The 13,258-nt window shown below is 46.4% G+C and overlaps 1 protein-coding gene across 11 annotated transcripts in view; it reads left to right on the top strand.

The window, feature by feature from the left end:
* The window catches only part of SAMD11 (sterile alpha motif domain containing 11), a 297,706-nt gene that overhangs the window by 181,025 nt on the left and 103,423 nt on the right, over window positions 1-13,258 (top strand). For all 11 annotated transcript variants that reach the window (XM_081016053.1, XM_081016051.1, XM_081016046.1 and 8 more), the window contains one exon: window positions 1,984-2,162. In XM_081016053.1, coding sequence (XP_080872179.1) covers window positions 1,984-2,162 — 179 coding nt within the window. The remainder of the gene's footprint in view (window positions 1-1,983; window positions 2,163-13,258) is intronic.

The following is a 13,258-nucleotide window of genomic DNA, read 5'->3' as shown; positions in this document are numbered from 1 at the left end:
GATCTGGCTGCGACATCTGTCACCCCATTGATCGCCAGGGTTGATTCGGCTGATCTGGCTGGCTAGGCGGGTGTCCCCTTCCTCCCTCACCGCTCCATGTGCGTCCCTCCCGAAGCTGCGCGCTCGGTGGAAGAGGACGACCATCCCAGATAGAAGGAGTGTACCGTTCTTCGGTCAAGGGTATACGATAGCTGCGCTCCCCTGCTAGAACCTCCAAACAAGCTCAAGAATGGACCTCCGGAACGAATTAAGTACTTAACCCGAGGTACCGCTGTATTGCAGGGGTTTGGACTAGATGACCCTCAAGGTCTCTTCCAGCTCTACAATTCTATGAGAACCGATCATTGCTGCTTGAAAGTCCAGTGTGTAAATGTGTCTGTAGTCCAAAGCATCTGAGCACCAAGTTGGGGGAGAGGCTGTGTTAGAGTCGCAAATGCAGGCCACTTGACCCATAAGTGTGCACTTGAGCCACCCCCGATTGTGAGCCTGGCAGGGCTGTTAAAGGAAGCTTAACAGGACCCCCTATTTCTCTGTGTGTGGGGCTCTGAATAGTTTCCGCGAGGGCTGTTCTCAATCCCCAACACACACCCTCTGTTCCTTCCCCCTTCTCTAGTTAAGTATGATGAGTCCCTGAGCAGCCACTGAGACCAAGTAACTGCTCTTAGGTACCATAATGGCCATTAAATGATTTTTATGAGCTGAGATCGGCACCGTCCCCCTCCTCAGCTTCTGGAGCCGCACTCGAGGCAGTCCCGTGGCAGTTGTGTGTTGGGAATTTGCAGGCCGCTGACTCTTAATTGATGCGATAAATTGTGACTTAGCGGGAAAGAGGTGCACTGCGACATCTAGCTGTGGGGGTGGAGCGGGGAGGTTGGGCATTGAGCTCTGGGGGTCCCTGGCGAAAGCATCAATTGCTGGAGTAAATGCTCAATATAGGTGCTGTGCTCAGATTTCCAGGAATGGCTTCAATTTAAAAAACAACCAGGAGTGTCATTTTTGTTAGGGTGCAACTGAATACTTTGTTGCATATTTGGAACCTTCCTGTGTTGGTTGCTGAATACTGTATGTAAAATATTGGGGGGGGGGGTGTGGAGGCATTTTTAGAGTGGCAAGTGGGAGGGGTATTTAACCCTTTTGTGCCTGCCACTTTTTTCCTCTGCTGTCTCCCATCCACTGCTGTTTCCTCCCATTTCTCAGGGTTCCCAAGCACCATGGTGCATTAAACTATGGTTTATTAAACCATGGCATAGCATTACAATGAAACCTTGGTTCTTGTACTGCTTAGTTGACAAACAAATCGGCTCCCAAATGCCGAAAACCCAGAAGCAAGTGTTCCGGTTTTTGAACGTTTTTCGGAAGTCAAACAACCGACGCGGCTTCCGCTTTAAGCTCCTGCAGCCAATCGGAAGCTGCACCTTGGTTTCGGTTTTGGGAGTCGAATGGATTGCGTTTGAGAACCAAGGTTCCACTGTACTTGTGAGCCCTGCAGCTTAGCTATGGTTTATTAACTGTGCTTACAGATTACTCATTAATTAAAGCATCTACTTGGTTTACAAAATTAGTTAATGCTAACCACAATTTAGTATTGCATAGGAATCCAGTCTCCTGTCAAACTGGTTAAGGAGCTATCACCACCCAACAGCTATAGAGCTGTGGATAAAGAGCCACAAAAGATTCAGACAAAGGTGCAGCAGCCTTTTCTGGTGCTTTTAATCATTCTGTAATGTAAGAAATGAAGGTCTAATTGATAATCTGCTGTACGCCTCAGCTTTGATGATGGTTTGTTCACACCATTAACATTAACTATAGTTTGTTTTGCATAGGGATTATGGAGGTGTCAACAGAGCCACCCCAACAGATGACTGACTTTATTTAAAAAACCTCCCCCCTTCAGCACATCTTGACTGAGTCACCTAATCTGATCTTTTCCTCTTTCTCTCCCCCCTTCCCTTCCTTCGACTCCGGATATCTCCCCTTCCACAGAATCGGGGTCGCCTTGCTGAGAAGAGGACCATCCCCTTGCCTCCTACCAGGACCCCAAAGAAAGAGCTTCCCTCTATTTTCTCACACAGTGACGACAGTGAGGAGAGTGACAAGGTCAACGGTCACCACCCTGATGTCAAGCAAGAGGAGGATTTGCATATTAGTATCATGAAAAGAAGGTAATTTTGTTTATTGTGATTTCCTATCTTACCCCCCACACCCCAAAGCATTGAGTGTGAGTTGATCATTTGTGCTTCTACCCCAGCGGTTGCAAGTTGTGAGACTGCAAAAAGTCTCTGATTGGATGGCTGCATATCCCCTTTGAAAGCCATTGGTTGGCATGCTGTGATGTCATGTAGTGCTCATAAAAATCCACATGCCCTGAAAGCAAGCCTAGACAGTAAGATTCTGTGATCACACTTCTTGTAGAAGAGTTATGCCGTAAAAAACATATTTGTTGTGCTTTCCCCACTTCCCTGAGTCATAATAGATTCCAGGGGCAGTGGGTTTGATTTTCTTTAGAGGAGAGATCACTGGAGATTTGAATGTCATTTAAAAATATTTGCTTTATTTACAAGTGTACAAGTACAGGCAAAGACTCTATTGGAGCAGATATGCTACCCCACATCAAGGGGGTCACAGGTTCAATCCCCAGCATCTCCAGCTAGGGCTGGGAGAAACCCATGTATGAAATGCTGGAGACCTTCTGCCAGTCAGTGCCGACAATACTGAGCTAGATGGACCAATGGTCTGATTCAGTATAAAACAATTTCCTATATTCTACACCCCTGGCAATATAGCTGCCATGGGTAGAGGAGAGGCAATTTTTCCCTCTGGGGAAACAAAGCAATCCCCAAAGAGAGTCCAGACTTTGGATTCCTCTGGGAAAGCATGCATTGTGTAATACCTTGTAACGGAGAGGCAATGAAAATGTATTGCAGCTGTGTCTCATTGCCCTCCACCCCCCAAGTGTATCATTACAGCTATTCTTGATCATCATCACCACCACCATCCTCTCCCTGCGCTCGCTAATGCACAGAGTTGCTTGGATTCCGAAACAAGCCCTATAAAAACAAAGGAATGGGAGAGCAAAGGCGTGTAATTGCTTTTCTAGTTCTGTGTGTGAGGGGGTTTTATGTGCCTGTTGCTTGCCAGTCACTAAGCCATTTTCCTCCCACTTTGCCGGGTCACCAACAGCAGAGGTCTGGGGAGCTGGAGTGGCACAGCATCTCCTCCCCCAAACCCCCACCCTAACGGAAAAAGAAGCATCTCTGACTTGACACCCTGTTTCTTGTGGCCATTGTTGTGGATGCAGTTTATTAATTCTGCATGTAAAGCTGGGCAATAGGTCTGCGTCCTTCTCTACCACGGGTGCACGATGTGCTATGGAGCCAGGCACAAAGCATCTCCAAATTGTTCATCCTTCCTTTTTAACTACCCATTTAATTCAGCGCCTCTGTTCCAGTGGCTCTGCTTTGTCTTACTAAGGAGGGAGGCGAATAGTTTGTTAGATGAATACCCAGGGTTTGCAAACCAATAAAATGCTTTTATCTTCAGAATTTTAATTATAGTGATTTGCTTGGGCTCATTGGCGAGAAAATACAGTCAGGAAAGAGAGAAGAGGAGAGAAAGTTTTAACTATTAGTCGTTGGCTTGGTCATCTACTAAAGTGGTTTCCTCTGAGATTTTGCATCCCAGTTTTGTGCGTAACGTACACCAGTGGCGCTTGCCTCCCAGTGTACCTGTGATTTCAGCCTCACTCTGTTTTTATGGAAGGTCTCAAGGCTAGAAAAATCCCCAGTTGACTACATCCTTGGCTACAGATTTTGATTCTGAGACCAATGAGTTCAGAATACTTTGCCATGCACTTTTAAGCCAGTCTTTCTCAGCATAGTGCCCTCCAGTTGTTTGGACTCCCAACTCTCATCAACCCCAACCAACCTGGCCAATGGTCCAGGATGCTATAATCTTAGATGTCTATATTTGCTTGCTTGTTTGTTTTCTGTCTGAAGATCTCAGGGCATTTCACAGAATAAAAATACAAGTTAAAACAACACAAATATGCAATAAAAAGAAGAACAAAAGCAAAACAAACTAATAATCCTCCTCTACAGGTTCCCTGCCCTGTGTTAAGCCACGGTTTAGTGTGTCGAGAAGATGTCTGTCTATGTCTCCTGGTTTTTGTCCTCCCTCTCTTCTGCTTTCTTTGCTCCACTGAGAGAGATTGGAGCTTGGAAGCTTTTGCTATCCCTTAACTCGTTCTTTCAATTACACTCTGGCCTATAGTGACCTGGAATTGCAAGTGAGTGGTCTGCCAGAGGAGGGCTAGCAGCAAAGTGGGGTTGTTAGAGATAGGAAACTTGCTTCTTCCATGCCCAGCATAGGAATGCAACATTCAGTTCTTCTCTTGGTAGCCCCCAATAGATTAGTAAAACCCTTTTTCAGGTTAGTCCAAACTCATCCTCCTAACCATGTGTGAGGGGAAGGGAGGAACACATGAGCCTGAGAGTAGGCCTGGCTCCACTAAACCATGGTTTAATGTGATGTCTGAATATGGCCACTGAGTATTTTTCAATCTCAGCTCCTTTCCCCCCCTACCCCGCCTACAAAAATAGTGCTGGCCTGCCTTACAGGGTAGGAATGAGGATTACTGAGATCCTCTGTACCACTTCAAAATAGTACTACCATATTTAACACAGAATGATTTACAAACTGTGTGGTTTGGAATATTAAGGAAGAGGTTATCTCTTGACACTTGGGGCTCAGGTAATTTATCTGCCTATAGGCTGAAAACTGTTTGCTTCCCTGAGAAACTAGCCATTCATTGATCTGCCTGTGATGTTAGCATTCCTTACTGCTCGGGGAACGCTGCCGGAATAGAATGTTGACAGACACTGCAGCTTCCAAAGGTGAAGCAAAAGGTCATAATGCCTGATAGGATGAAAATCCTTAGTAGATACAAATGGTCAGGAGGTGGGGGAAGCAACAGAGATGCAGCCTGGGCAGAATAAGCTGAAAAGGAAGAGGGTAGTGGAGCCAAGAGACGCAAAGCTCCTGGGCAAAGTTACTGAAGGAAGAGAGCGAGAAAGAGCTGGCAAGAAGCAAGTAGGCTACTAAGTGAGCACTGGGTCACAAGTCAAAGAGCAGGTGGTCTTTCATGTCACGAAGAGTGAGGAACCCTTTTCAGTCAGGGGCCACATTTCCTTGTAGGCAATCTTATGAGGGCCACATGCTAGTGGTGGGTAGGTCCAGGGTGAGTAAGACAACAGAGGTGACTCTTAGCCTTTGTACAGTAGCTACAGTCAAGGGTGTATGGGGTGTTTGGGGAGGGGTAGTACCTCTTGTGGCGGACATGTCGTGCTCCTTCTGGGTAAGTGTGTCTACCTTTGGTCCCCACCCTGCACTCAGCTCTCACCTGTGGCTCCTAGAAGCTGTCGGCATGTGACGGTGGCCACACCCTGGGAATGGCTTTGAGTGGCCGGCAAAACCAGGTGAGGGTGTCCAATGGATCTCAAACCCTCGGCGAGTTAGGTACTTCCCTGCATGCAAAGACAGGCTTTGGCAGATTGAACGGATGGAGACTGATAAGTTGGTCCAGTGGTCGAGAACACAGTTTCTGCACCTCCTGTAGAGGGAAGCGAGGGGCAGGTGGGGCTTGGGCTACCTTCCCAGGTTGACATCTAGGAGAATGCAAACTCTGATCCTATACCTCCGCTGCCTGGAGGCCTGGACTTTGAGCTTCCCCACCCTTGGTTTAAACTAACCAGCTGAGTCACTAATAAAATAAGCTAAGTAAGAAGAGCCCTGCTGGATCGGGCAGGCCAGTAGCCCATCATAGCCCATCATCTTGTTATCTCTTGACAACAAGATGCCTCTGGCACACCGGCAGAGGACCCAAGAGCAACAGGACTCTCCTCACTTGTGATTCTCATCAACTGGCATCCCACAATTATTTGGCGTCCCCTATAGTTTTTCTGCCTCTGGCTTGCATTAAGTGGAACAACATTTTGTATCCTATTAGTATGTGTGTTTGAACGCTTAAGATCCTCACTCCAGCCCACCCACCCTAGACAAAGAATAGGAATCTGATGGAACGGTCTTCAGTTTCTATCAGCGACTAACAGCCACTCATGGAGAAATCTACCTTTCGGTGCAGGCCCCTGCAGCTGACGTCAAGTGCCCCTACCAGCAAGAAGAAGCGCAACCAAAACGCGTCTTTTAAAACTGGCAACAGTCCTTTTGGCTTGGGGCTGGTGGGGAATGCTCTTTTAAATCGGCAGTCTCGCGGGTTGAGCAGGCAAAACAGCTCCGGGGGTAGCTGGGATATTTTATTGGTGTCCCGCCAATGTGCTGGGAGTTGTCCGTACAGCCCGCAGTTAATTCGAAGAAGAGAGGGGGAGAGGGTTGGGAAGCGAGAATACGGATTGGAACAAGGGAGGTGTGGAAAGATTGATGGATGAGGTTAAGGGAGGGTCAGATATACGTTTTTAGAATTCCCCTCATTTCGCCGCTATTATTTTGACTGATGGGCTGAGTGTCTCTGCGGTTTAGCGGTGGGGGGGGGACTTTCTGTCCGCCCCCCTCCTCCCCCGTTCCGCTGCTTTCCCCCCTTCCCCTGCCCCCATTTCCTTTCCACTTTGCCTCCAGTGAACCGGGTCACCGCGCCGTTCTTACCCAGACTTCCATCTTCTAATAGCAAAATTGCCAGCCTCCGTGAAGGCTTTAATGGTTTGGGGCTGTCAGTCTGTCAGCCGCATCCCTGGTGCTCTTAAGTGGAAATCTATTTCTGACATCCCTGAAGGCTGCTGCTCTTTGCCTCTCTAATTGATTGGAGTTCAAACCAAAGCAGCCCCCATTCTCCCCCCCACCCCCCCATTCTGCATCCCTGCTCCCCTGCCCTCCTTACATGTTTCTGGCACTTGTGGGACGCAGCTGTGTGCAAAGGGGGCAGGGAGTGGGTCAGGTCTGTGGCTCCCATCTTCTCTGGGAACCTTCGTAAGTAGGAATCTCTCTACTGAGAATTATGCTCAACTAAATCCTACTCGGAGCAGACCCATTTAAATTTATGTACCTACATTCAGTCGTATTTATTATCATCCAAAGGGTCTACTCCCAAGTAGGACTAGCATTGCATACAGCTCAGTATCTCCAGCCAAACGTGTTCTTTTGAGGCTTTTATGGGACCATCTACCCACTGGTATATGTGTGTGTTTGTTGCAAGTCGTCATGGTAGTGTATGTTATGTAGATTTGCGTTTTATATTTTAAATGCGCCACAATCCTTGGATGAAGGGTGTATAGAAATTTAATTTTAAAAGATGAAGATAAAAGACTCTAAGATGCCCAGGTCTGGGATTTGACATAAGGGCCAGCCCTACAATTGATCAATCAATCAGTTTATTTAGTGTTTTTGTTCTCTGCACTTCAGCAACAAAAAAGGGTCTCAGAGCAGCTTACATACAATAAGTTAAGCAAGACAAGTCCCTGCCTGCAGGCTTACAATCTTAAAAAAATCACTAAAGGTAAGAGGGATAGGGAGGGAAGAGGAAAAAAGCAAACTTGGGCACTAATCCTTAAAGTAGTAGTTCTATTAGGTAGACAGACTAAAACTAAAATGTATGTTATGCAAAATTCCATACAACAGTATGTACAGTATATTATTAGGAGTTTGCATTAAAATGCTGATGAGTTTTCATGGGGCCTTCAAAAACAACAAAACACTGGAGACTGATGTAGAAATGTGGAGAACTAAATTTAAGACTGGAAAAATGAGAAATTGAGAGGAATCAAAGTTGGTGTGTTCACGCATCCCTAAGTATAGAGTGGTCTCACTCACTGGATCATCACCTTGTTGTGGGGAGTGGACCTGCATGTTCCTATGACCCTTGTAAGCGAAGCCGTCGGGAGTCCCATACTCCCACCAGGGTTGTCAAAGGGGAGGAGCTAGGAGCTAGACAAAGAATGATCCAAGAAGTCCTCAACGGCAGAACAGGCAGAAGATAACAAGTGTTATGTTACAATGGCTGTGAAGGCAGATAGAACAGATTGCGGAAATTATCGAGGCATCTCTTTATTAGCTGCAGCCGGCAAATTCTTGCAACTCCTTGAAAGATTCCATCAACAGTATCTCTGGAAATTCTTACACATCACTTGGGAAGACAGGTGAACTACTGGAACTGGAAGAAGCAAAGATTCTTCAACATCAACTTTGTTGGACTGGTCATGTTGTGCAGATGCCTGATGATCATCTTCCAAAGCAACTACTCTATTCCGAACTTAAAAATGGAATGCGTAATGCTGGTGGTCAACAAAAGAGGTTTAAAGACACTCTCAAGGCAAATCTAAAAAAATGTAGTATAAACAAGGACAATTGGGAAATACTGGCCTGCGAGCGCTCCAGTTGGAGAACAGCCTTTACCAAAGGTGTCATGGACTTCGAGGACGCTTAAACTCAGGATGAAAGGGAGAAACGTGCTAAGAGGAAGGCACGTTTGGCAAACCCTCACCTTGATCAACTCCCCCACTGTGGAAGGACATGTGGATCCAGAACTGGCCTCCTCAGTCACTTACAGACTCACGGTTAAGACCGTGTTCATGGAAGACAATATTACTCTGCTACGAGTGATTGCTAAAGAAGTAGTAGTATAGAGAGGTGCTGTGGTTAGGACAGCGGGGAGGAGAAATCTCTAGGCCTGTTTGTACCACCATTCAAGGGCCCAGCTTCCTAGGTTCAGTTCTGGTTGGGCTTTTGCCACTGCGTTCCCTGCCAGTGATGCTGTTCCTCAGCCTAGCCCTTCGGTGTTCTCCTGACATTTCCTCCTCCAGCACAGCTGCTTGCTGCCGCCGCCGCTTCATAGTAATGACTGTCACCCTAATAAATAAAATACATTTAAGATCCGTCTGGGAAACGAGCGCTGGATTTGATCCAGAGTGCCAGGAAGCGGCAGCGGCTCTAATGAGGACTTAGATTTGATAGTGAGCGGAAATGGCTACTTTATTGTGCTGTGGAACTGGCAGGCAGCGCAGAGGGGGAGGCTGAGTGTGTGCTGGGAGAAATCCCTTCCTAAAAGGGAGCCAGGTGGAGCACCTGCTTTGCACGGAGAAGGTTCCAAGTTCAATATACAGCATCTCCAGGTAGGGCTCAGAAAGGCTCCCTGCCTGAAATGCTGGATAGCCACTGCCAGTCGGTGTAGACAGTATTGAGCTAAAGGGACAATTTTTCTGAGTTTGTATAAGGCAAGCTGGTCCCTCTTCCAACAAGCCCCAGAGAGCAAAAGCACCTAAGTCTATGTTAGGGATGGTGGAGTAATGAGAACCTCTCCAAATTCGCACTCTGTGAAATAATATGTGAGCTGACACTCAGATATCCAACAAATATTACACACAGAAACTATCTACAAGGGTGTAAAATTGCATATATGGGTGAAAATGCTGGTATAAGTTGCAGTCTTTTTCCTGAGGCCTGTGCCCCAGCTAAATCCCACTTAGAGCAGACCTACAGTGGACCTACATCATGTCCATTAGCTTCCAATAGATCTACCGGAGCGCTAGCATTGCATACAACCCAATATCTCCAACCAGACTTGTTCTAGTAGACCTGTTGAAGTTAATGGACACTACCAACTTGTGTGCATTAATTTTGGTGAGTTTATTCTGAGGAAAACTTAGCCGGCTATAAACGCAGATCTCCTGCCTTTCTTATCAGTTTGTTAAACTCTTTTCTTTTCTTTTTGCATACCTGCTGAAAAGCACAGGTTCCAGTGAGTCATCTAAACTTTCCCAGAGGCACTCTGTCTATTTATGCAGATTTGCATCTTGGGCCTTTAAGAACCTAACAACACCTTGGCCTGTTAGATTTCTGAATGTGTCTGATTATATCTATATATTTTATGTACTATCAGTCAATTTGTCTGTCTGTTAACAGTAGTCGTGGACGACTCTGGGGTTGCGGTGCTCATCTCACTTTACTGGCCGAGGGAGCCGGCATACAGCTTCCGGGTCATGGGAAACACCGTTTACCTTCCCTCCAGAGTGGTACCTATTTATCTACTTGCACTTTGTGCTTTCAAACTGCTAAGTTGGCAGGAGCTGGGACTGAGCAACGGGAGCTCACCCCATTGCGGGGATTTGAACCGCTGACCTTCTGAACTTGCCCTAGGCTCTGTGGTTTAACCCACAGCGCCACCCTTCAGAGTGGGTTACAGCACTTTAAAATGCAACACTTGGGGTATAGAAGTCTGTCTTATACTGAGCCAGGCCACTGAATTTTCTAGCTCAGTTTTGTTTATACTGCCTGGCATTGGCTCTCTAGGTTTTAGACATGGGTCTCTCCTAGCCCTACCTGGAGATGCAGAGGATTGAACCTGTGACCTTCTGCATGCAAAGCAGATGCTCTACCCCAGAGCTACATCTGCTCCCTTAAGAAGCTGCCAGGAAGATCCGTTATGCTCCTGTACGATCAAACGAGAAGGCTACCTCAAACTCAATGGAAATTTATGAGAGACCTACGGGATTGAGGACCCAAATTACTATTGTGTCTGTTTTTTTGCATTTCTAAGAAAATGCCAGGATGTCTGTTGTAATTTTGTCAATAGAATGAACAATTAGTCACTTTTGTATTGGCTTATAGTTCATGTTTATTTATTGATACGCATGTTTCTTGCATGTTTTTTATTTATTTTAAAAATGAAAAAGAAGCTGCCTTGTACGGAGTTGGAGCATTGGTCCTTTTAGCTCCGTATTGTTTGCACTGACTGACAGCGGCTCTCCAGACAGCTGTACCTGGAGATGCCAGGGACTGAACCCGGGATCTGCCTCTGAAGATGGTTTGGAAACTTCAGCTAGTGTAGAATAGGACGGCCAGGTTGCTCATTGGAGCAAGATGATTTGAGCATATAATGCTGATCCTGGCCTGACTGCACTGGTTGCCAATTAGTCTCTGACCCCAATTCAAAGTGCTGGTTTTGACCTATAAAGCTTTAAATGGCTCAGGACCACAATACCTCAAAGGCCACTTAGCCCCAGATGAACCAATCTGAACCTTGCAATCATCATATGAGGTCCTCCTTTGTGTGCCTCCTCCACGAGAGGGTGGCAACACAAGAACGCGCCTTTTCCACAGTGGCACCCTGCTTGTGGAATGTTCTCCCCAGGGAGGTTCAGCTGGCAACTTAATTATACACCTTTAGGTGCCAGACAGAAATGTTCCGCTTCAACCAGCCCTTTGGCTAGCATCCTATCTCCTTTAAAATACGGATTATTGGTTTGCTTTTGTTTTTTATTATGTACTTTTGTGTTTGATATATGCAAAGTTGGCACGCCTCCCCTGAGCTTAAAGAGCTTTCCTTAAGACACAGGAACATATTCCGCACCCCTGCTCCCATGACACATTCTTCCATGGTCTCTCAAGATAGACAGATGCCATCAACTACTGGGAACAGAGGGCACTGCCTTATTCAGAGTCAGGCCTTTGGTCTGTCTTTGCACACAGTGATTGCCAGCTTCCCTCCAAGCTGCTTTCTGAGCCCTACCTGGCGATGCAAGTGGGGATTGAGCCTGGCAGCTCTTGCATACAAAGCCCTACCACTGATTGGTGGCCCCTTTCCCAGGCCGCCTTCTGCTTCCCCTCGCTTTTCCAAGCAGAGAGGAAGCCTTGCCTCTGGTTGTTGAGGGACACATCTGGCTTTTCTTATTAAACCCTGTGTAACTGATTGTGTGTTAGAGGAAGGGCAGGGGAGGTTGCAGCAGAGAAAGGGAGCATCAGCAGCTGCCTTGCTGCTGTTTGCTTCAAGCTCCCACCCCACTCTAACCCCCTCTTCAAATCTTTCTCTCCCCCCCCCCATTTAATTATTAGTAATTTATAAGGAGCCTTCTTGGTCCCTCCAACCCACCCAAATACACGACTCGTGCAGCTTGATAGCTTGCAAATTATTAGTAATTTGATTTCAATTGAATGAATAACCCGCTAAAGCGAAACGCACATTAGCCCCAGAAATCTAATTGGAGATAACACCATAGAAACTAAAGGGGGGACGACGACAGAGCCAGAGCTTGGTTAAGCTACCCAGAAAAGGAAGAGGACAGGAGAGGGGGTAGGAGATAGAAGATAATTGGGATTTAATTTCATTTCTTACCTACTCATTTGTTTAAATATGGGTGTTTAATTATCCAGCTCCGCAGATAGCTGCAGTTGCCAAGTTATGAATATGCGCTCCTCACTGCAGCGCTTAATTTCACCTCCCTCTCTCTCTCTTGCAAAATAGACTCTGATGCTAGCCAAGCCGGCTTTGATGTTGAGCCATCTTAAGCCTTATTGGGGGGAAACGGGCGTCTCATGCAAAAAGGGATATTGTAGAAAGCTGGAGAAGGTTCAGATAGAGGGCAACCAAAAATGTTCAAGGCGTTGGAGCAACTCCCCTGTGAGAAAAGGTTACAGCATTTGGGGCCTTTCGGTTTAGAGAAAAGGGGGGTAAGAGGGGGGGTTGATAGTGGTGTATAAGATAGTACAGGGTGTGGAGGAAGCGGATAGACAGAGGTTCTGCTCCTCATAATGCTAGAACTGGGAGATACTCAATGGAGCAGAATATTGGAACTTACTCCCACAGGAGACAGTGATAGCCACCAACTTGGATGGCTTTTAAAGAGGATTGGGCAAATTCATGGAGGAGAGAGCTATCGATGACTTAATAGCCAGGAAGGCTATGTTCTGCCTCCGTGGTCAGAGACAATAATGTTTGTTTGCTGGGTCCCACTTTCTGGTTTCCTAGAGGCTTCTGGTTGACCACTATAAGAACAAGATGCTGGACTAGATAAGCCACTGGCCTGATCAGCAGGCTTCTCTTACATCCTTAATGAAGACGAGATAAAATAAATGACTTTTTCATTCCCATGAGATCTAGTGATGCTCACCAATTTGGATGGCTTTTAAAGAGGATTAGATAAATTCATGGAGGATAAGGCTGTCAGTATCTACCAGCCACTAGGGCTATGTCCCCCACCCCGCCAGAGGCAGCAAGGCTCTGCTGGGAATGTATTTATCTATTTTTTATGACTAATTAATTAATTAAATTTCCATACCGCCCTTCATCTGAGGATCACGGGGCAGTTTGCAATATAAAAACACAAAAATACAAAATGCATAGTAACAAATGAAAACAACCCATCTCCCCCATAACAGTTTAAAAGGCCATAGATTGTTTAATCAGCCAAAGGCCTGGGAAGAGAGGAATGATTTTGCCTGACACCTAAAGATATGCAACGAAGGCACCAGGCGAGTC

Source organism: Podarcis pityusensis (genome assembly GCF_964106645.2).
Source record: "Podarcis pityusensis genome assembly, chromosome: 8".
In the NCBI taxonomy this organism is placed as follows: domain Eukaryota; kingdom Metazoa; phylum Chordata; class Lepidosauria; order Squamata; family Lacertidae; genus Podarcis; species Podarcis pityusensis.
Note: the sequence above shows the minus strand (reverse complement) of the source record. Positions and strands in the feature narration are given on the sequence as shown.